The sequence below is a fragment of the Leopardus geoffroyi genome, chromosome C1 (assembly GCF_018350155.1).
Source record: "Leopardus geoffroyi isolate Oge1 chromosome C1, O.geoffroyi_Oge1_pat1.0, whole genome shotgun sequence".
Lineage (NCBI taxonomy): Eukaryota > Metazoa > Chordata > Mammalia > Carnivora > Felidae > Leopardus > Leopardus geoffroyi.
The window spans coordinates 212,696,243-212,719,575 of NC_059328.1; the positions used below are offsets into that span (position 1 = coordinate 212,696,243).

Genomic DNA, 23,333 nt, shown 5'->3' on the forward strand with positions numbered 1-23,333 from the left:
ACAAGTCACTGATTTGCAATCATCAGGCTGGAAAGTTCAGTTAAAGCATTTTAAACAAAAAGCTCACTAATGTTCTCAGCAAAATGCACTGTTTTTCTATTCTGATCACAAAATGGAAGCTGATTAGTCTGACCAGTGTTCCCATGTTTAGTTATGGCAAAAATGCCAGCCTAATGGATTCTGTAATTTACGGTAAAGAACTCCTTATTTATCTCATAAAACAATGTTTTAAACATCACTGGCTCTCCCCTCTAGGGAACATTTTGAAAACATGTTAGGGAACAGGGTGTTACTGCCATTTAGCGAGTGTGGACCTAGAGGTAAAAGATGCCAGCCATGCAAGTATACAGAACAGCAGGACCCCATGAAAGACTGTCCCATGACCCAGACCGCAAGTAGCCTTGGTAATATATGAAAACCTTAGGAGAAAACTTGAAATCTGGCCATGATATAGGTAAAATAGATGCTCATAACTTCTCGGCTTCTGTTCGTTTTGCATGGTTTTTATATACCATTTCTCCAGTTATCCATGGGAATCAACAGAAGATTACCTTTTGGCAGCTCTACCATGGGTCATGTATCATTCTGAAGAAGTCTACAAAGAAAATGCTGCTTATGGCATTTAAGCATGTTCCTGTAGCTGTCACATTCAATAAATTCAGACGCAGATGCAAGTGTCTGAAAACAGTGCCATCTTGTGTCAAGGCACCCAAGCATTTACCTACTGAGATCTTATTTATTATCTTGAAATGAATTAAGAAACACAAAATATCCGTCTAAACAGTTTAGAAACATAAAATGTTTCTAAATATATAAAGCGTAACGTAAAAATAAACAAGTAGAAGGAAAACAACTGATAAACAAAAGGGGCATCATAATAAAGAGGTTTACATTATATGATACACATTACAGAGTGGGAGGGAGCACTAGATGGGACAGGACGGAGTTGAGAACTACTGGAACAAACTACTCATTTCAACAGATTTGTCAGGTTTGCCAACTCAAATATATGCAAGTCATGACAAGGCATATAAATATGGATAACACACAGTCTAGTTCCTGTCCTCAAAGAGGTCAGTGCCTCATAAAACAAAGTGATCTACCAGATGCTATTAAGTTCTCAACAAAGGGAAAAATTACTTCTAGGAGGAGAATATAGGCTTTATAGACTACATGGCATTTAAACCACACCCCGAAGAATGAAAAGCTGAAGAAAAAGAATGTTCGAGTCAAGCGCAGAGTATAGGGAAAGGCAGAGGCAGGAAAACATGAAACCCACATGGCACCTGGCAAATGATATGAATTTCCCGGAGCACAGAGCTACATTAGGAAACAAGGTTGAAAGGACAGGCCAGGGTTTAAATGCCTTGTCAAAGGATCTCGATTTTGTCCTTAGTAAGGCTGGCACTAGGAGATTGACAGAGTTGGAAACAGTGAGGCAAAAGCAAAATTTCTGTATGTTCAACTACCCAGGGTATACTAAGGACAGGTGAGTAAACAGAAGTACTTACTTCACTGTGTAACAAGAACAAGGCAGAAGGACTGCATGTGATTAAAACTGTGGAAAAAGAAGGCCCACAAAAGGGAACATACAGCTCATTATACTTGCACCGTTTCCCACCACCACCACCACCACCATTTTACAAAGTAGTTGGGTAAGGAGTATAAAAACTAAGATAATCCAAAGTAAATTAGTCATTAGTGATAGATGAGTGATGCAGTATTGAGTATTTCGTAGCTAGACTGGCTTTTATAACTGAGTAAAACTTAAGACCACCCCAGAACACATACATTTAAAGGTATGACTATGTGATAAACATTAATTTTTTTAACTGCGTTATCCAACTCAATTCTCAGATGACACTCAAGGCAGGTCTATTTCCATTTTAAAGATGTAGGAAATGAGGCTTGCACAAAATCACCCAGTCCCTAGGCAAGGAAAGGTACAACTGAGCCCAGGCATTCTGACTCTCTCAATCTGAAACCTGGCAGCTGTACCTAGGGACTCAGGGGGGAAAGTAAAAGGCCGATATCCATAGCTATGAAGTTTTTTCCTTCAGCTTCAGAGCTGGTACCTCTGTCCCTAATTGTATACATGTCAGATTAAATGGCTTAAGGTTTTACAGATGATATGTGAGAAAAATGGAAGAAAAGATGTCAAAAAAGGAGACCTCCTGCTTTCTTTTGCTTTCCCTATTACCAAAAAACTGCCTTCCATAGGTGATGCTAAACTTGCTGTTCAACTATTGAAGAAGCTTTTGTATATATTCATTTTTTCATTCACACTAACACTCTTCTAGGAATGCATTCCGATATGGAGAAAACATGTGTGAAAACTGGCGTGAACATCAGATTCCCTCATATTGAGGGACAGAAGGATCAGAGCAAAGCCTCAGTAAGGATAAGAAATAATCTACAGCAGCTGACATCTTACAGGTTCCCAATATGCTTATGATACGACCTTTTTTTTATGATGTGACTTTTAAACAAAATCTCACAGTTGGTGAATAAAGCAAGATACCTATACTGCAAAGAAAGTTAGCAAAACACATGAGATATTACTCTGTTGGTCCAAGAAAGAACTTAACACGGGTAACTATTAAGAATCCAACGTGTTGGGGGAACCTGGGTGGCTCAATCGGTTAAGCGTCCAACTTTGGCTCAGGTCATGATCTCACGATTCTTAAGTTTAAGCCCCACATGGGGCTCTGTGCTGACAGCTCAGAGCCTGGAGCCTACTTCAGATTCTGTGTCTCCCTCTGTCTCTGCGCCTGCCCTTCTCACGCTCGGTCTCCCTCTCTCTCAAACACACACACACACACACACACACACACACACACTCCACTGTGCCTAACTTCCAACTACAATAAAGTAGCTTCTGTTCCTCCTCAGACCAAGGCAACCATGCCAGTGTTTAACACAACCTTGTAAGGGTGCCTGGGTGGCTCAGTTAAGCATCTGATTTTGGCTCAGGTCATGAACTCATGGTTCATAAGTTCGAGTCCCGCGTTGGGCTTTCTGCTGTCAGTCACAGAGCCCACTTCAGATCCTGTCCCCCCCGCCCCCGCCCCTACCCCACTTGTGCTCTTTCTCTGTGTTTCTCAAAATAAACAAATAAACTTAAACAAAACACACCACCACAACCCTGTAAACCTTGCCTCCAAAGGTTGTCCAAAGGCATGATGGGACAGACAGGCCTTCTCAGCATTACCAAAGCATCACTAGAAGTGAAAAAGTATATGCAAATATGGTTCTGTGGCTGAAACTCAAGAGTATCTAATTACAGCAGGAAGATTCACCATTATTAAAAGAAGCAAGTTAGCAAGTTACCTGGCTAACTCTAGTATACATGTTTATAAAAGTGGTTTCAATTTGGTCCTAAGAAACAATGAGGTCATTTTCACACCACATTAACTCCGTCTCTCTTTAATGTTCTCCTCCTCCCAAAGAAGATAAAGCTTGAACTTCCATCTGCCTCAGCAAAGGTCAGGATAAAAAAAAAGACAAAAGGTACACGCAAAAAAAAGAATAGGAAAATGGTATCCATACTGGTTGAGTAGGAGAATGAAGAAAACATACCAGACGCATGGCTGTGTTGCACCAAGTAGAATAGAGGGGAATGAAGGGTCTGTTGTAGACATGGGAGGAAGAATGAAAAATGTTTCAAGGGCCTCTGACAGCTATAATGTGCCGTTTACAGATACCCCATTTCTCCTCTGAGCGGAACACACGGTGAGGGGGCACTTGCCGAACTACTCGGAAGTTATGTGCAGCCGCATAACTCGCTCTGTCAAGGGAACGTGAGTGGAAATGAAACCCTTCTGGGGGAAGCCTTGGAGAGCCGGAGGGGAATTCAGCGTGCTCTCTTGTCAGAGCAATGTTACCCGAGTACCGAGTGCCCAGACTCCGAGAGTAGGGCCTGCAGCTGACCCAAGATGGCATGTCCGCTGGCGGCTCGATTGTCACCTATACGGATTACTGAGCTGTGTGCTCCCTCGGCAGGGTGCTCCAGCCCACCCTGTTACACAGCCCATTTCGACCGTGCCCTATTTCAGTTCTTCCTTCACTGCAGTCAATCACCTTCGCATGACCTTTCCCATAAAAGGCAGTCCTATCTCTGGGCCTAGAAATGCCAAGAAAGTAAACCTTCTTATTTGGAGCCCATACCAGTACTTGTTGAACACCTACCACTTAAGAGCAAAGTAACAAGTGACATAAAAAATTACAAATACAATCCACGCCCTGTAACTAATGACACCACGTGTCAAGTAGAGAGAGACAAATATAGCAGACATGTAACACCTGCTTTGCAACTGTTTCTTCAATTCAGCCTTCAGAGGCCAAATCAATGAGGTCATCCCTAGAAATGTTTCTCACCTGGCTCTAATAATCACCTGCACGCCCATTTCCCCCACTGAGTTGGAACAGCTTATAACAAAGGCTATTCTACTCTCAGTTTGATAACTACCAGCCAGCATGAGGCTTACTAGCATGGTGTTCTACAAACGAATGAGAACGATCTTACACTGAGTTGGGCTTACAAGTACATTAAGGCAGGACAGGACTCCTTAAAGCCAAAAAAGGCTTGATTGAAATAATGCACACACATCTCCAGATTGAACACAATAGCTAATCAAACCTAGAGAAGGCAAGAGTCTACACAGCTCTCAAGAACTAAAAGACTGAAACTTCACAGAACTTTAACACACACATACTAATATATTTGTTTTTCTCTGTCTGTTCATCTTCTCCCCTAACGCAGGAGATGTGCAGTTGGCTACTTCAGATTCGCATCTTCTCTTTGCTACCAGGAAAGAGAAAGCGTCCAGTCTGAATCATGTGACCGCCCCAGCCCCATCAATGAACTCAGAAAGATGGGAGAGTTGCAGATTCTCCCAGCTTTGGCAAAAGGCTGGCCGGCGCTGGCGATGGACAGTCAAGAGCTGAGTTAAGATCACGTTGGAAAAGAATAACTAGGGGCGCCTGGATGGCTCAGCTGGTTAGGCGTCTAACTTGGTTCAAGCTCAGGTCATGACCTCATGGTTTCAGGAGTTCGAGCCCCACGTCAGACTCTGCGCTGACAGTGGAGAGCCTGCTTGGGATTCTGGTCTCTCCCTCTCTCTCCACCCCTCCCCGGCTCACCCTGTCTCTGTTTCTCTCAAATAAATAAATAAAACTTAAAAAAAAAAACAACAACAACAAAAACAGAATAAGTACCATTCAAAACACATGGGTGAAGAACTGAGGGAGATCATTCAACAAAAGAGGGTTACTGTGACAAGAGGGGCTCATGTCAGCTGAATGCTTTAAAGGTCAGTTCTCCTGTAGAGTGGTACAAAGGGGGATTAACAAACTTATTGGTATGCTTATACCAAAAAATATTCTCAAACAAAAAAATATTTTCATTCAGATCTCATTCCTCAAACCTGAACATCTGTCCAATGTTTAACCTTGTTAGTATAAAAACACCAAGAAAATTAATGTAATTTTTTCATTATTAAATTAACAGAAAAATGCACAGTGAAAATAACATGAATAGAATGATGAGAAAAAGCACTCTTTTTCCTGATGGTGATAAGTAAATGGGTTAAAAAAACTTATGTGAAACAAATTGACTGTAAAAAAAAAAAAACAAACAAAAAAACTCCCTTTGACCAAGTGGAGACACCTGAGGGGCGCCTGGGTGGCTCAGTCAGTTATGTATCCAACTCTTGATTTCAGCCCAGGTCACGACCTCAGGGTCGTGGGATGGAGCCTATACTGAGTATGCAGCCTGCTTAGGAGTCTCTTTCTCCCTCCCTCTCCCGCTCCTGTTCTCTTAAAAAAAAAAAAAAAAAAAAAAAAGAGAGACACCTGAAATATAAACATTTAAGCCTACGCAGAAATTTTGCCCATTACAACCATTTAACTATCCAAAAACTAAAAAGTAAATCTGGAAAACATTGTATAGTGGTTCAGTAAATCATGTGGCCATTTGTAACAATTACCAAAAAAACTGCAATGATGTGAGAAAATGTTTGTTAAGATGCTGAGTTTTGAACAAAGCAGGATCCAAAACCATATTTATAGTGTAATCAGCTACATGCTAAGCTGTATTCTAAAGGCAAATAAAAACCAAAATGTTAACACAGACCTATCTCCGGATATTTATTTTTGTGCTTTTCTGTATCCATCCCACTGAAATAGATTTTTAAGCGAAACACAAATCTATTTCCTTTCTGTATAATTAACACTGGCTAAAAAAAAAATCCCTGCTCTGACAATGCTAAGAAAAAGTTATAACCTATAGATCTCATAATCGAGGTTTTACTCTGTAATGAATAACTAAAACTTTGAAGACAAATTTTTTTTAATGGGGCTGGGCAGGTGGAGAGGACTGGATTCAACCATCTCCTCACTCCATTAAAAAATCCGATAGAGTACAGAAAAGAACAGATCACCTATAAACCAAAAAACTACACAAGAAACGGAAAGGAAAATAATAGAGGAGGAAGTCTAGTTAATATATGGACAGAGGAGGACAGGGGAAACAGAGCAGAGAAAATAACCAGGAGATATGAAATACATCCCAAAGATCCAAATTCCTTTTAGCTTAAGAATGAATGAAAACTAGTCTCCTAAAAAGAAAGGAAACCATAAATGACCTTGATTTGGGGGATGGGCAGGACCGGTCACAGGAAGGACACTATGCAAAGAAGAGCCTAATTCAAGTCTGAAAGAAAACAGTGAATAAAAAAATGAATGCATTTAAAAATTCTAGGAGGGAAATACTGCTACTGAAGTCCTCAACTGAATGAGTGGAGGTTTTTCCATTATACATACTTCATACCCTCTTCCAAGTCCTTCATCATAGGAACTGAGCGGTTTGTGCAGTAAAAACAGTTTGGCGTGACGAAAATAATCACTGACTTAGAGTCAAGTGGTTGGAAATCAGGTCCTGACTCTACATACTAGTTGTAGAATGCTGAGCAAACTACCACATTCAGAGAATAGGGGTTACCTACTTATTAGCAGAGCTCCTCTGAGTCTCTACTAAAAGAAGGCATATAAAAACATTTGGGAGCACTCCACCGGGGCACTATTGTAGTGGTTGCTCTTGTGCCCATCAGCTGAAACGCTGTACCGCTATGAATACATTTTCAAGACCACGTCTATTTTTGAGTCAAAAGCCTAATAGCAGCATTTTACTTAGGAAAGCTGATCAACAGGAGTCAGCTAAAGAGAACGAAAATACAGTTGTAACTGCTCCCTCCCAATTTATCCCAATCTTCTGTCTCCCCCAAATCGAAAGAGAGGTTTCTTAGAGGTTAGTTCACTTCTAGTATAGCACAGTCTACGAGGGCTTCCAATGTCATTCTGGGCTTCGATGAAAAGGTCCTTTCCAGGTTCAAGATTCTATCATGAGCAAAGAATCAAGCTGAGAGGGGAAAATAAAATTCAAATGAACAAATTTGCATTCTTAGTCAAACTGGTTCAGACTTTTTTGGCTAACAGTCTAAATTTATACGTCATAGTCATTAATTACACTTATCCACATAAAAAGAGGAAAAATATATCTATTCAGAGTTATTACTAAATTATGGTATAGCCACACAATGGAACATAAAGACTTTAAAAGTCATGTTTTTAAAACAATTTTAAGGACACAGAAAATGACACAAATGATTCTGGGTTTCTAAAATGGGGGGGGGGGGGCGGTGGTGGGAACTGGCCCTCCTCTGTGTGCTAATTTTCTGGGGAAATGTTTTTTGAAGATATGTCAAAGTTGAAATTGTAAAAACCGAAATGGGCTACATTATGGAAAGAGAGAAGGGATTTAAGTATACTCTGCTTTATTTTCTTCAGCATGTTTTCTGCCATTCCAAACACATTTTTTTTTCCAAGCACATTTTTAAATTCTACACTTATCCTTCACAACTGAGTTACAATTTTTTTTTCAAATCGTTATTACTAAAGTATGGCTGACAAATCATATTAATTTCAGGTGTGCAACAGTCATTTGACAGGTCTACACATGACTCGGTGCTCACCATAGTTAGGTGTGGTCACCATCTGTCACCATATATTACAATATTACTGACTATATTTTCTCTATGCTGTCCTTTTCACATCTGTGACTTATTTTAATACTGAAAGTTTGTACCTTTAATCCCCTTCACCTATTTCACCCATCCTGCCACCCACTCCTCTCCTCTCTGGCAACTACCAATTTGTTCTCTGTATAAGTCTGTTTCTGTTTTTTGTTTGTTTGTTGTTTTTTTTAGATTATACATATAAGTGAAAGCACATGGTAGTGTCTTTCTCTGACTGACTTAATTCACTTAGCATGATTCCCTCTAGGTCCATCCATGTTGCTGCAAATGTCAAGATCTCATTCTCTTTTATAGCTGAGTTATATTCCATTGTACATATATACACCACATCTTCTGAATCCATCATTCTAATGATGGGTGCTTAGGTTGCTTCCGTATTTTGGCTATTACAATGAACACAGGGATGCATGTTTGGAATTAGTGTTTTTGTTTTCTTGGGGTAAATACCCAGCAAGAGAATTACTAGACTGCATGGTAATTCTATTTTTAATTTTCTGAAGAACTTACATACTGTTTTCCACAGTGGCTGCACCAACTGAACTAATCATTGACAGACTTAAAGCAAATAAACTATAGCAAAAATGTGCCATTCTACAAATAAGTAAGAGTTCTATCTTGATTACAACTTTATCTTAGTTCTTTAAACCAATAAATCTTAATAACTAATATTAACCATTTCCATTTCTATTTCTTGCTCATACTTTTAAAATACATTAATACAATAAAATAGTTAACACCAATGGGTAGAAAAAGATAAAGGCGCTGAAAACATCGCTGTGGATTTTAGAACCAGTGTACTATGTGAGAGACCAAACTGTCACTCACGTGCAAGAGTCCAAATAGAACCTGAGTATTACTATGTAAAACTGCAGTTGTTCAAAAGGTAAAAGTTACTGATTTTTTTTCTGCTTTTTAAAAAAAATCTCTACATGGGGCTCGAACTCACGACCCCAAGATCAAGAGTCATGTGCTCTCCCAACAGAGCTAGCCAGGCACCCCCAAATTGGTACAGGTTATTTACGTGTAAACACAAGCATATATATATATATACGTATATATATATAGCAATAAAAAAGACGAAGGAAAAACATGCCAGTGTTAACAGCGTAAGTCAGAAGTGGATTGTGGAATTATGGTTTTTTCCTTTATACTCTTCTTATTCTCTAAATTCACTAAAATTAACATGCCATGCTTTACAATGGGGGAAGGATATTTTTTAATCAACAGAAAATAAAGTGTGGCTACTCCAACGAATAATCTGATTGTAAAATAAAGCAAAAAACAATTTCAGAACAGAACTCTGCACACTAAGCGTTGTGCTAGCAATGTAACATACTACAGATTGCTGATGTTAACCAACAGCCCTATGAAACAGATCTCCCCACTGCGTGGACTAAAAACTCCGAGGTGTCCTAAAAGATACAACAAAGGAGGGGCGCCTGGGTGGCGCAGTCGGTTAAGCGTCTGACTTCAGCCAGGTCACGATCTCGCGGTCCGTGAGTTCGAGCCCCGCGTCGGGCTCTGTGCTGACACCTCGGAGCCTGGAGCCTGTTTCCGATTCTGTGTCTCCCTTTCTCTCTGCCCCTCCCCCGTTCATGCTCTGTCTCTCTCTGTCCCAAAAATAAATAAACGTTGAAAAAAAAAAATTAAAAAAAAAAAAAGATACAACAAAGGACACGCAGCTATTTAATGGCAGAGGCAGTAATTTCACACAATGCTGTCCTCGTCCAAAGTCCATATGCTCACCTACTAAAAGAGCCTGATGTCAGCAGGATCGGTTTCAATATATTCCTTACATGTGACATTTAAAAACTTTCCTTATAGGGGCACTGGGTGGTTCAGTCGGTTAAGCGGCCGACCTCGGCTCAGGTCATGATCTCACGGTGCGTGGGTTCGAGCCCCATGTCAGGCTCTGTGCTGACAGCTCAGAACCTGGACCTACTTCGGATTCTGTGCCTCCCTCTGTCTCTGCCCCTCCGCTGCTCACGCTCTCTCTCGTTCAAAATAAATAAATAAATAAAATATTAAAAAAAAGTTTTTTAGAGGCGCCTGGGTGGCTCAGTCGGTTAAGCGGCCGACTTCAGCTCAGGTCATGATCTCGCAGTCCGTGAGTTCGAGCCCCGTGTCAGGCTCTGTGCTGACAGCTCGGAGCCTGGAACCTGTTTCAGATTCTGTGTGTCCCTCTCTCTGACCCTCCCCCGTTCATGCTCTGTCTCTCTCTGTCTCAAAAATAAATAAACGTTAAAAAAAAAAAGTTTCTTATAATTTGCTAGACAATATACACGTGGTAGTGTCTCCAAATGTTGTGTCAGATAATCGTATCAGAACCTTGCCATGATTTATTGCAAGCTAAACATGGATTGGAGAGGAAGGCTTTGCAAGTGAGGTTCTGAGTATTTTATACATACAATGACAGTCCCTGGCTAAATCAGACAAGGAATTTTCCATTCCACGGAATGCATCTGATTCTTCACACTACCCCCCTAGGCAAGTACTCTAACTGAAAAACCTGCGAAACACCATACCACTGAGAAAACGAGAATGGAGAGGCCCACAAAGTCAGACTGCCTCACCAGCCTGTCGGTACCCACACGCTGGCAAAAAATAAGATGGGGAAAAGACTCAAAAGCTAGTTATCAGAACTCAAGGTCTTAAAACAAACGAAGCTTCCTTTCAGTAAAGTAAATAAAGACCTGCATAAAGAAAAGGCACCACAAACGATCGAAAGACACGCTGTAGCATGTTTAAGAGAGTGAGGACAAAGGGCAAGCACAACAGGACATACCATATGCTAACGACCCTTGAATCAGATTTCTGATAATGTCAGTGACTGACAACTATTTTTTGAGCCTAGCACATTTGGAAAATGATGAAAGAACTGCTTTGAATTCCAGTTTTGTTTGTGTTACTTGGCTGCTCAAAAAATTAGGAAAAAATTACCCATTTGCAGTGAACCATTTAATTTTCTGTCCTCAAAATGAGGTTTTTAAAAAGTATTTTTTTTTCACCACTTACTTTTCAAATTACCATCCAATACATACCTTCCTCCTATCGAGTCGTCTTGTGGTTGGGCCCCGGCAGTGTTCCTCTGTGAACGTCGCAGTGACCCCCCTGGATTGTTATTAGGCCGGTTGGACATTGGCACCTCTCTCTTGAAGGGACATACCCTTTCTAGACACTACCATTCACTGAAAAGAAAAATGAGAAAAAATTATCAGCTATATGTGGTACACCATAGAAACCAGATAAGGGGCAACAAAGATGAAGGGGAAATTTCAGGTCAGCAATTTATACGGCCAAACTGATGCTACATTGTGTTATCTGAAATCTGATTGATGTCATATAAGATGTCAAGAATATACCAAATTCAAGGCATGTGGTCCAGAGCCCAGCACATAAAATTAACATAGATTTCTCATGGAACACCCAGGAAATTCTCAATTCAAAGAAAACAGGGCACAAGCAGAAATTTGTCTTTGCTTCTCCATTTCTTATAGTGTGTAGGAAAGGGCACTACACCCAGCATCAGAACACTCTGGCTCAAGTCCTGTGACAGAACAGGTATTAAAGGGGTCTGTCTGCCTTTGTACAAATCGGAGCCTCCAGCCTCCAACTCCTCAGCCACAGAATAAACAACATGTCATGCCTACTTCACAGTATTGCTGTGAATAACAAATGACATCATAAATGCAAAGGAAACTGTAACACTATGGAGAAATGAGGAGAAAGGGGCTGAAGTCCAGTGAACTAAGAAATGGTCCCAGATATCCTGGATTTCAACATTAGCTGTGCTGGCTGTGACCTTGGACAAGACACTCAATCTCTCGATTTCTTTTTACCTCTTCTGTGAAATCAGTATATCACCTATCCCACAGAGTTGTTAGCAATACGATATTAAGAACATAATTCACAAATATAACAATTTAACTCGAAACACAGTTCTTAATCCATGTGAACTTTCTATTAGAAATTTATTATGTAGAAAAAATGCTGATACCCAAAGAAAATCAAGTTAACTGATAAACAGGCCCTTATCACCATCATAGAAAGAACCACAATTTGTGTAAATCAAATCTTCACAATTTTTCTTAAGCCTCCAGTCAAACTCCAATTAGAGTTCTTTCATTCTGTTTACTGGGGAGGGAAAAGAACGCATGTGACATCACAGGACACAGTGCCAAAGACAATGCAAATTACTCACGACTAAATCTATTACTGGGTTTTGTTTTAAGAGCTTCCATGCTCTAGAACAAGAAGTGGGTTCTCTTTGGAGTTACATATTGACCCAATTCAGCAGCAGAAAAAGATGGTTTCTGTCACATACGCCCACATCATCATCAATATACTAAATAAACTCTGGTCAGAAAGTTCAAATTACTCATGTACTAACTGTCAATTTTGGAAAGAAAAAACAGGGAACAGTACAAAACAGCGAGAGAAAGACTGAATTTACATGTATCAATGTGGAAAGATCTCCCCCAAGATATATTAGAGGGTAAACACTAAAACTCCTGGCTGTGTGTATGCGGATTTAAAAGACTGCATATGTATCCTTATCTATTGTCTACACATTGCAAACTTAATACTGCTTGCCTTTCAGAAAGAGGACCTGGGGTCTGAGGTCTGAGATGAAAAGAGTCACTGTTGTTATCTACCATAATAAACCATAATAACAATAAACCACAATAAGCCATGAGGTAGGTCACTCTAGCAGAGTAGTTAGAAATGCACGGCTCTCGGCTCTCGAGTCAAACTGCCTCTGGCTGAGTTTGAGTCCTGACTCTACGAGCAACAAGTTGTGTGGCCTTGTACATACACTCCTCTGCTTCAGTCTCCCAAACGGGGATAAAGAACTTACCTCATAGAGCAGTTGGGAGGACTAAGTGACAAATCCATGCAAACCACTTACCACGGTGCCTATGCCATTCCGAAGGCTCAGTACATGTTAACTATTACTCTTATTACTATAGATGCTTATCGCAAATAAATCAGACCCTTGTGGCCAAATAATGCATTGGGGGAAACTTCATAAAAACCACTATCAAGGTGAGTCTTACGTTTCTAGAGATAGAGTCAAAGTGAATTTTGCTATAAACACAATCAATAGTGCTTTTAAGTAAGGATTAATTACACAATAACCTGAGAATTTTTGTCAAAATATGAACGCCCCGCTTCTGCCCTCAGAGATTCTGATTCTGTGGGGACAAGGACCGGAAACATTTTAAAAGACCTCTCCTGGCAGTACAGCACCCGCAAACAACCGCACCCTATTCAGGAATTAAGCAAAAGCCATTCTATCTCAGGATTCGCCCAAGAAGCTTTACTAATTCAAACATCACAGTGCCATTTCACTTGGACCCTCAACAGCATGGAAACAAGAGAAGAGCAAGCTACTGCTGCCTTCATTTTGAAAAGCAAAGAAGACTGTTAGCGACCAAGACTGGTAGGTCTCACTAGCCTACCTCCCGCTCTGAAATGCACACTGTAGGTCACGGGATGTTAAGTCATTCAAAGGGATGGAAGCGACACCGGTCATTCGGACCCACAGTTACCGAAGGCACCTTAACAACACTCCCGACTTCTTCCGAGTTTGTCCACCAGTACCGGTGACCGTTACCATTACCAGCCCATGGCCTGTTCACAGAGAACTCTTGCTAAAGACAGAAAGGGTGGTGGCAAATAAGACAGTTACTTACCCAAGTGCTAACTGTTTTTTAAGGAAAGCTGCCAGGCTCTGTTCAACTCTGGAGTACGAAACCCCAAAAAGTAAATCTATGATTAACATAAAATATATACAGGACCTCCCCCTCTGCCAGATTACCAATAAATCCAAAACTGGAAGGGACCATCCAGGGCGACCAACTTCAACCCTTTACCAATCCAAAAAAGTTCAAGCCATCTGTTGAGGATCTAGTCCTCTGAATCTGACACTGAGATCTATCCCTTCCGGAGATCACCACTACCTCAACTTCAACCAAACTGAACTCCTCTGGCTCCAGGTAAGAGCCCAAATATTTTCACCATACAGTGATTTTTTCCTTCTTGTTATACTCTTATGCCTACTGCATTTTATTAACTAAATTTTAAAACACACACATGTGAGTTACACCAATATAGAAACTATGTCATAGCTATAATTTGTGTTTTAAGAACCTGAAATGAGTATGAACTCAAAAGATTCCATCTTAAAGCTGAAACTATAAGTTTTAAGTCCAACCTGTTAATAACCCTATCAAGTCCTGAAACATCCTACTCTTCTAACATACTACCTTCATTTCTGTGAAAATAATCACATAAAACCTCTGATATTAAATCCTAAAATATTCAAATAAAATAGATGGCATATAGGACTCTGACCTCAACGGGAAAAGCATATAAACACTAATGGGTATGTTCACGACTATAAAACTCACGATGACTTTGTTCCCAGCTAAGTGGCCAACAAACTTACTCATTGTTCAGGTTAAACAGCATTTGAATTTTATGTGAAAAGTACTTAGCTCTTCAGGCAAATAGAACTCTTTCAGGAAATCCAGAACGGCATATTAATCTATATTAAAAATGCACTCTTAAAATTTTAAAAGAAGGATATTCTTTCAAGGAAATTTCAACTGTAGTCATTCTGGAAACTGATTTCCCTCTAATTCTGCTAATTCAAAATCACAGAAAAGAGATTAAGACTTGGGGGGGAGGGGGGGAGGGAGGGAGATGAAAAAAAAAAAAAGATCCAGGAGCACCTGGGTGGCACAGTTGGTTAAGCATCTCTTGAATTGCAGCTCAGGTCATGATCTCACAGTTCATGAGATCGAGCCCCAACTCAGAACACCAAGAGAAATGGATTACAAAAATTAACTTCAGGATGTAGTAGTTCTTCCTAATCAAATGGCCAAGTATGAAAGGAAAATACGAAAAGGAATACCACAGAGGTTCGTTAGTACTTATGCAGAATTTTTATCACATGAAGGACATTTGACAGACTGGAAAACCAATCTCCAACTTAGTAACCCAGAACAGTGAGCTAGCTAATTCATAAGTGTCATCACTACCTATTACCTATTTAAGAGGCAACACTGAAACTAAAAAAAGCTGCATTATTTCACAGTAAAGATGGTAACATTTTAAAAAGCTACAATGTATGTCCCACACACAATGTCTGCAGAAAAGTTTTCCCCGTCCAGAACTGACACTGAAAGTGAATCTTATTTATCCGCTGTCTCCCCCGCACCCCATTTCTTAGGCACTCTATTTAGACGTGGGCCTGCAAAGGGCACTTGGTTTGGCTTCAGATTCTGAAACTAGAGTCTAATAACACCAGTGATAAACACAACCGCGTAACACTTTACTCCTCTGTTTATTCTATTAAGCAAAATTTAAATGTGCCAATGAGCCTTATAAACCATTTTATTATTCCTACTTTCCAAATAAGGAAAGGGAAGTGTTACAAAATTAAGTAGCCTCTGTGTGTACGGAGTAAAGGCATATGGACTTTCAGACTGCAGGTAACGGCATCCAGAACCGCAGATGTGAACAACTGCATATACTAGATTAAAACAAAAAGTCCAGACTTAGGAGCAGGTATGGGAAGTTAAACATCCCAGGGGCAGTATTAAACTCCACAATAAAATAGAATAGAAGTCACCCTTGTTTACGAAAACAAAAAGCCATTTTTGCAGAAGAATGTCAAGGACTTCAAACAACACCATCTTTAATGAATAACCTTTCAGCTTCCCGAAGAGCAAGGGGTTGAGAGGTACGAGAGAGACAAAACAATCTCCGCTCACAAGGAGCAGAAATGAGGAAGAGCCACTGAGTACAGGGAAAAGGGCCAAGTGACTTGAGAACTGGGTCAGCTAAGTGTTTGATTCAATGTAGGGGCATCAAACCCAATCCAGTGTTATGATGGAATACTGAATGTTGTACAACACACAAAGTAATTTCAAATTATATATTTTAACACTAGAAAATAATATTTAGTGGAAAATACAGGTTTTAAAGGGAAAACTAAAATAAAAACAATTATGGGTAATGTTTATTCCGTGCTTACCATATACAAGGCTAAATGCTTTTTCATTTAATTTTCACAACAACCTTACCAAAAATAGGTACTGGAAATTCACTTCCTTCAAAGAAACTGTGGCACACGCTAAGTTAAAATAACCCTACCACCACAAAGCTAACAAGAAACTGGGTCAGCACCAAACACAGATTTGACCTCAAGTCCATGCTCTTTGTGACTATGTTATATGGCTGAACAAATAAAAATAATTATACATTTACCTTTTTTAAAAAGTCAAAACATTAGAGAACCATGACCTTTCCAAGCTTGGAAGATATCCAGAAGATTCTAATCCTTTCACAGTTCTTTGAGAAAATCATTGTTAACTGCCCAATCCTTAAATGAATTATCAGAAATTATACTAAATGATACAAGAGACAATATCAAAGGTAATATTGTAAACAGAGAAGAAAAGTTGACTTAATTTTGCCCTTACTCCATTGAGAAGGCTCAGCTTAAAGAGGGCCAAGAAGGATGGCACACAGGAATGAAGCAATCACAATGGAGGAGTACTGAGTAAGTCATCAGCGCTCAAACATGGGATCTGGGAAGAACTTGGACCTGGAAACAAATCTGATCTGTATCATGAAGGGCCTAAAAACTCAAAATTACTAGTTTAAGACCTACAGATAAGGAGGCAGATCAACTATTCAGCTACCAAACAGATCTAAGGATAGATAAACAAGGGTCTGATAACGATGGAAGGTGAAATGATGAAGAGATGGCAGTCAAAGGTTGAAACGATAAAATCTAGGCAATCAAAAAAGAGAATATGGGTCTGTGGTTATCCAACTTCAGCATGCATATGAATAGAAACACTAATCTGAAATGCCTTTCAGGTTCCTTGCTGTGGTAACAAGGGTTGAAAAGTTATCTAAAAAGTAAAGAAAGCAAATCCTTTCAGTATCAAATGAAACATTAGCAGGTTCACTCAGGAATTAATTTTCTAGAGAAGACTAGCATCAACTTTGCTATATACTATTATTTAGGGGTTCTGACAATGAATTCACAGGTTGACTTGCAGATCTGTGTCTAGTGGAAATACCACAGGAACTTCTACAACAGCTGATAAGATAACCCCAAAGAGTGCAGCGTGTTGCCCTGTAGGACACCAGTAAACTTATTCTAAAATCCTTTATCAAATTTCCTTTAAATACGCAGTTCCCCAGATGCTTTTAAACCAGCTTTCCCTAACAGGTTCCCCTTCATTAATTAGTGAGCTGAATAAAATCTTTACTACGTGTTCATTCTATAGTTTTAGGTCTGCTTTTAACTTCAGAAAACCATAAGAAATGGTAGTAACATTACCCAAGGAAACCAATGGGGCAAAAAAAAAAAAGTCTAATGTCAAACATGTCCAGTTTGAGTTATTATGTAGGATACTTAGGTGAAGAGTTCCAGCATACAGATGGAAATAAAGATCTGGAATTAAGTAGTTAAGGGTAATGTGTAGATGATAAAAATGATCAATGTGTAGAAGGTGAAACCAAGATAATCAAGGAGACTTCACTTCCTCAATGAAAAGTATGCAACAGGGGCGCCTGGGTGGCGCAGTCGGTTAAGCGTCCGACTTCAGCCAGGTCACGATCTCGCGATCCGTGAGTTCGAGCCCCGCGTCGGGCTCTGGGCTGATGGCTCAGAGCCTGGAGCCTGTTTCCGATTCTGTGTCTCCCTCTCTCTCTGCCCCTCCCCGTTCATGCTCTGTCTCTCTCTCTGTCCCAAAAATAAAAATAAAACGTTGAAAAAAAAAAATTAAAAAAAAAAAAAAAAAAGAAAAGTATGCAACAGGCCCAGGATGAAACCTTAGGAAACACCAAAATCTAAGGAAAACAGAAAAGGAAGAATTCAGATGAGGAGAATCAAAGTATTGGGGATAAACATTGAAAATATGAAACAAAAACAAAAAGTATGGGGAAAAAATCAGGAAGGTGGTATTGCAGACACTGAGTGGAATAAGATAGGCAGAAAGAACAGACACACAAGACGGAACAGTGTCCATCAGATTTGGATACTGGTGAGAGTTGTTTCTAGAAATGGAGGGGAGGAGAACGTATGACTAAGTTAAATGGACAGTAAATACTAAATGCTAGCCTATAAAGAGGACAGAGAAGAGACAGCCAACCAAGTAAGGGCGGCAGGTTTGACCAACGCCACATGGTGTGATCTTCATTTCTAAAAAAATGTCTTGAACATGTTTATGTCATAAGGAAAAAAATTACTGAAAGGGCTGGAAACGGCGTATAGTTTACTAACAATATCCTACAGGAGGAAAACAGAATTAAGAGCATAAGCCTCAGATAAGAAAGGTACATCAATCTCCAAGGCAAGAGAAGATAAATGGAAGCAAGGAAGTACATGCCTAGCTTGACTGAATCTGTGACGAACAGGTATGAGAAAAATAAGAGAGAATGGAGATTTCAAAGAGTTTACCTAAAGTAAAACCGAGGAAGGAGCTATGGGAAAGGATGACTGCCCAGCAGCACTAAGAACGTACATGAGAGTAGAAACCATAAACTTATGTTCAATCCATACCTGATGGAATTATCTCATTTATGCAAGAGGATATCCTCATCCAAAGAGTCAACTGCTCAAGAGCCTACATCTATTTAGGGATATACAGACCTGACAGCAGAATCCAGCTCTCCAGAACGCCAGTGGAAAATATACTTTACACGTGCTATTCTACTCCAAAAAATTAACCACTTTTTGCTTATTGATCTGTGGACAGCTAATCCATTTACAGAGGGGCAAATAGAATACACCTGACCCACCACGGTCTGAACTCTGAATAACTTCTATACTATACTTTCATTTACAAAGTGCAAATTAAAAACTAAAATGCCTACAACAAACCCTCGATCTTTTAAGTATCACCCAACACCTACCAACTAAATTCAACACTGGGCACAGGAAGGGATGCCAACACCCCCATTTTACAATTGTAATATGCCTTAAGAATCTACCTTACGTGCCATCTGGCAAGAGTTCATGAGATTAATTTTGGCATTATTCTTACAAAGTATATTATTCAACAAGACTTGAGATTCACAATGGACTCTGTCAATACATTAATTAGTATATAAGAGACTCCAATATTTCTTGGGTCTAAGCACACTTGATTCAAAAGATTTTTGGATGTAACCCAGACACAACAGTTATCTCCCAGAAAGGAGACAGCGTGGTGAAAGCTCTTCATTTCCCTTCCTGAAATCAAGCAAAATGAATAAAAGCTTAAAAATTCATAAAAAAAATCCCACATATAATGAAGCCAGAGAAAAGTGGACTATACCCTAAATCATAGAAGACAATTCAACAGATACAATAAAATCTATACCAAAAACAGGAAAGAGGTAAAGACCATGGAGTTTTTAAAGAAGAAAAAGGTAAGAATACCTCAAGGGTTTCCATCAATGATCCTTTCCTGGAAAAAACAGAATTGCAGAGCAAGGGCAACAAAAGATCAAAGTGCCTTCTCCTTAGGGGCCAATTTCACAAGTTGCAGAACAGGAGGGAGGTGTACCTACTAAAAAGGAGGCAGGCTCGCCATTTGTGTTTAACAGCACCCTGATTAATCAGGACAAAAAACAGCCTAGAACTGAAGAGAGAAGCAGGAAAGGGAAACAGCAACTCCAAAATTAAGATCAGCTGGGGAAACAATCACCAACCCACCACGCAAAAGGTAGCACATGGGCTTTGCACTGAGATGATCTGTTCTGCTCAAAAGGAGAATGACCAAAAGCAAAACTGAAAATGAACTGCAGGGCAGAAGAAGAAATCTGAATTGGGCAAACAACTGAAGGAGACAAAAAAGGAGGACATGGGTAATAAAAGAAACAGAAGAAAAAACACTACTGTACAATGTTAAAAACAGGTTATAAAACAGAAAGACAACCTTAAGATTTTTAAAAAGGAAAATGCTCTATGCACTACAAATGGAACTACTGTCAAGATTTTGTTAAGCAAAAAAGCAGGTACAGAATGCTGGGCACAGAACACATCTACATATATATTATACATGTAAATAATAACTGGCTTAAATATTACTAATAAAGAATACGTTAAAAAAAAAACTTTAAATCATCTACCTTGTTAGAACAGGACCCTTTGATGCCTTTCACATTCTGAACCATGTACCTATTTCCCTATTCAAAAAATTCTTCACACAATTACATATGTTGTAATTTTAACACTTAGTGGATAAGAATAACCAAGAAAAAAAAAATTAAAATACTAGCCATGTTGAGATTATTTTCTCATTTTCATTTCTTTTAGTCATGTGGCCTCATTACTAAAAACTGCAGAAAAATTCAAAACGTGATTTTCAAAGGTTTCCACACCCCAGATACATGTTTATTTAAAAAAAAAAAAAAAAAAGTAATCTGTAATTCAAATCCTGTTTCCAAGTAAATGGAGTTCTTACTGCCTAAAACACAGACCACAAGGAATGACATGCTGAATCAGCCAGAGATCGTGTATCCATCACTGCACCAAAAATCTATTTTGTGGAATACTATACTATGATCAGCCAATTTATCACAAAGAGATACAATCCAGTCCAGCTACTTCTAAAATGCAGAGCACCTCATTCCTTAATATAAATCCTGTCTTAGCTCCTATCACTTCTATAATCCTTCAAAACACTAACTACATTTAATAGAGCATTTCTTTCTTGTTGTTAAGGCCTCAAGATTATAGACTAGAGTCAGCAAGTTTCGGCCCATGTGCCCAAGATGGCTCACAGACCCAGTTTTAACAGGTCTCAATCCTGCGGGCTACCATAATTAGCCAGTCGGTGGTGGGGGTAGAAGGTCAGCTTATCACCAGCATTTTTAGTACATCCTCTTAAAGATGTTCTTTTCTACCTACCCAGGAATGAAGAGACAAAAGGGAAAGGTTATGGACTAGCTAGCCTCTAAAGTCTGATTCCGCTCTCAATTTTGTAACACTCTAGCCTAACATTTTAGCTTTTCTTAAATGGGGTATATTGCGTAAATTCTTCCTCATAAAGACCTAGTAACACCACAATCAGACACAGTGATTATCAAAAGGAAAGAACTACTGAAGGAAGGAGGGAAGAATAATCAGTAAAATGCCTCTCTCCACCAGGGATAGGAAGGGATAGGAAGATGCCCGCTGGGTAAGACTCACAGTCATTGAAAGTAAAACGCGAAGTATCCTGTAGTTTACAGCAAGGTGCTCCCCATGGATAAAAACAATTTTGTTTGGTAAATGACCTTTAGAATACATGTAATAAGGCAATTTCAGAATATTTTCTTCAATACATGTATGTTCTCATTACTGCTGCGAACTCCACCATAATAATGAAACCAGAGAGATTAATTTATTTAAGACTGCTTGTATTAAAAAGTCTACCTAGCCTGCCTGGCAACAACAAAAAATATTTCAACACTGTGATAATCATGGATTGGTACCAACTTTTTGAAACAACAATATGTAACCTGTAATCAACAGTGTTAGATCCTGAAGCATTTTCAGGAACAAATACTACTAAGTTTGTGGTTAGGCTCAGGGAAAACAAAACTAAAAAATTTAACTCAAAAGTTGGGGAAACAAGACACAGACTGTAACTTTAATATAAAGCAGAAAAATGCACAGTGCCAAATTTTTGTTTAAAATTATCTATGTCACAGGAGAAAAATTAATTTAAAAAATTCTGTATGTTATAGGAATTGTATGTCAATTTGGAAATAGTCTCAGACAGTATTTTTCAAAGGTTAAAAAAAGCCTCACATTTAGAATGTCATAAACTCGGGGCGCCTGGGTGGCTCAGTCGGTTGGGCGTCTGACTTCGGCTCAGGTCATGATCTCGCGGTCCGTGGGTTCGAGCCCCGCGTCGGGCTCTGTGCTGACAGTTCAGAGCCTGGAGCCTGTTTTAGATTCTGTGTCTCCCTCTCTCTCTCTGACCCTCTCTCCCATTCATGCTCTGTCTCTCTCTGTCTCAAAAATAAATAAATCTTAAAAAAAAAGAATGTCATAAACTCTACAGACCAGTGCTCCACATTTCTACAAACAGTAGCATTTTTACAAAACATAAGTAGGTGCTGGAGGGCCTGGGTGGCTCAGTCAGTTTAAGTGTCTGACTTTGGCTCAGGTCATGATCTCACGGTTCTTGAGTTCAAACCCCGCGTGGGGCTCTGTGCTGACAGCTCAGAGCCTGGAACATGCTTCGGATTCTGTGTCTCCCTCCTCTCTGTCCCTCACGATCGCACTCTGTCTCGCTCTCTCTCAAAAATAAACGAACATTAAAAAATTAAAAATAAACAAACAGGTGCTAAGGACTGCCTCCATAATGAGCCAGAACATGTAACAAACCTATAACCAAGAAAAATATTAAAGCTGTTGTTCCCTGGATGCCTGGGTGGCTCAGTCGGTTAAGCATCCAACTCTTCATCTTGGCTCAGATCATAACCTCACGGTTCATGAAATCAAGCCCGGCATCAGGCTCTGCACTCAGAGCACACAGCCTGCGTGAGATTCTCTCTCCCTCACTCTGCCCCTGCTCATGCTTGCTCTCTGCTCTCTCTCAAAATAATAAACTTAAAAAAAAAAAAAAAAGCTGTTGTTCCCAAACCTAAGTTTTTTTTTATTTTTTTTTCAACGTTTATTTATTTATTTTTTTTTGGGGGGGGGGGACAGAGAGAGACAGAGCATGAACGGGGGAGGGGCAGAGAGAGAGGGAGACACAGAATCGGAAACAGGCTCCAGGCTCTGAGCCATCAGCCCAGAGCCCGACGCGGGGCTCGAACTCACGGACCGCGAGATCGTGACCTGGCTGAAGTCGGACGCTTAACCGACTGCGCCACCTAGGCGCCCCTAAGTTTTTTTAAATACAGGTTCCTGGGCCCTATCAGAATGGGGGTAAAGGGAAATCAAAGCTGATTTTTTTTTTAAAGACCCTTACATTATTCCAATTCAGCTAGGTCTGAGAACTGACACAGGTTACACCATTCTCTTGCTATCATTACACCTCACCTAATCCTCCACAATCTTTACATGACTCTTCTACATCCCATAGCTAAAACCTGCACTCATCTTCTTAGAATCCAGCATTCCACTTCTAGGAATCTTCAGGGAATCTAAAGAAAGACTTGCACAAGTATGCAAGGATATATGTGATCAAGATGCTAGCTGCAGTATGTCACAGAGGAAAAACTGGAGAGAAT

The 23,333-nt window shown here is 39.7% G+C and overlaps 1 protein-coding gene across 43 annotated transcripts in view; it reads right to left on the bottom strand.

Annotated features, from left to right (window-relative positions):
• TRIP12 (thyroid hormone receptor interactor 12) overlaps window positions 1-23,333 on the bottom strand; it is a 139,894-nt gene that overhangs the window by 88,818 nt on the left and 27,743 nt on the right. For all 43 annotated transcript variants that reach the window (XM_045481596.1, XM_045481618.1, XM_045481588.1 and 40 more), the window contains one exon: window positions 11,135-11,281. In XM_045481596.1, the coding sequence (XP_045337552.1) occupies window positions 11,135-11,232 (98 nt within the window). In that variant the 5' untranslated portion in view covers window positions 11,233-11,281. The remainder of the gene's footprint in view (window positions 1-11,134; window positions 11,282-23,333) is intronic.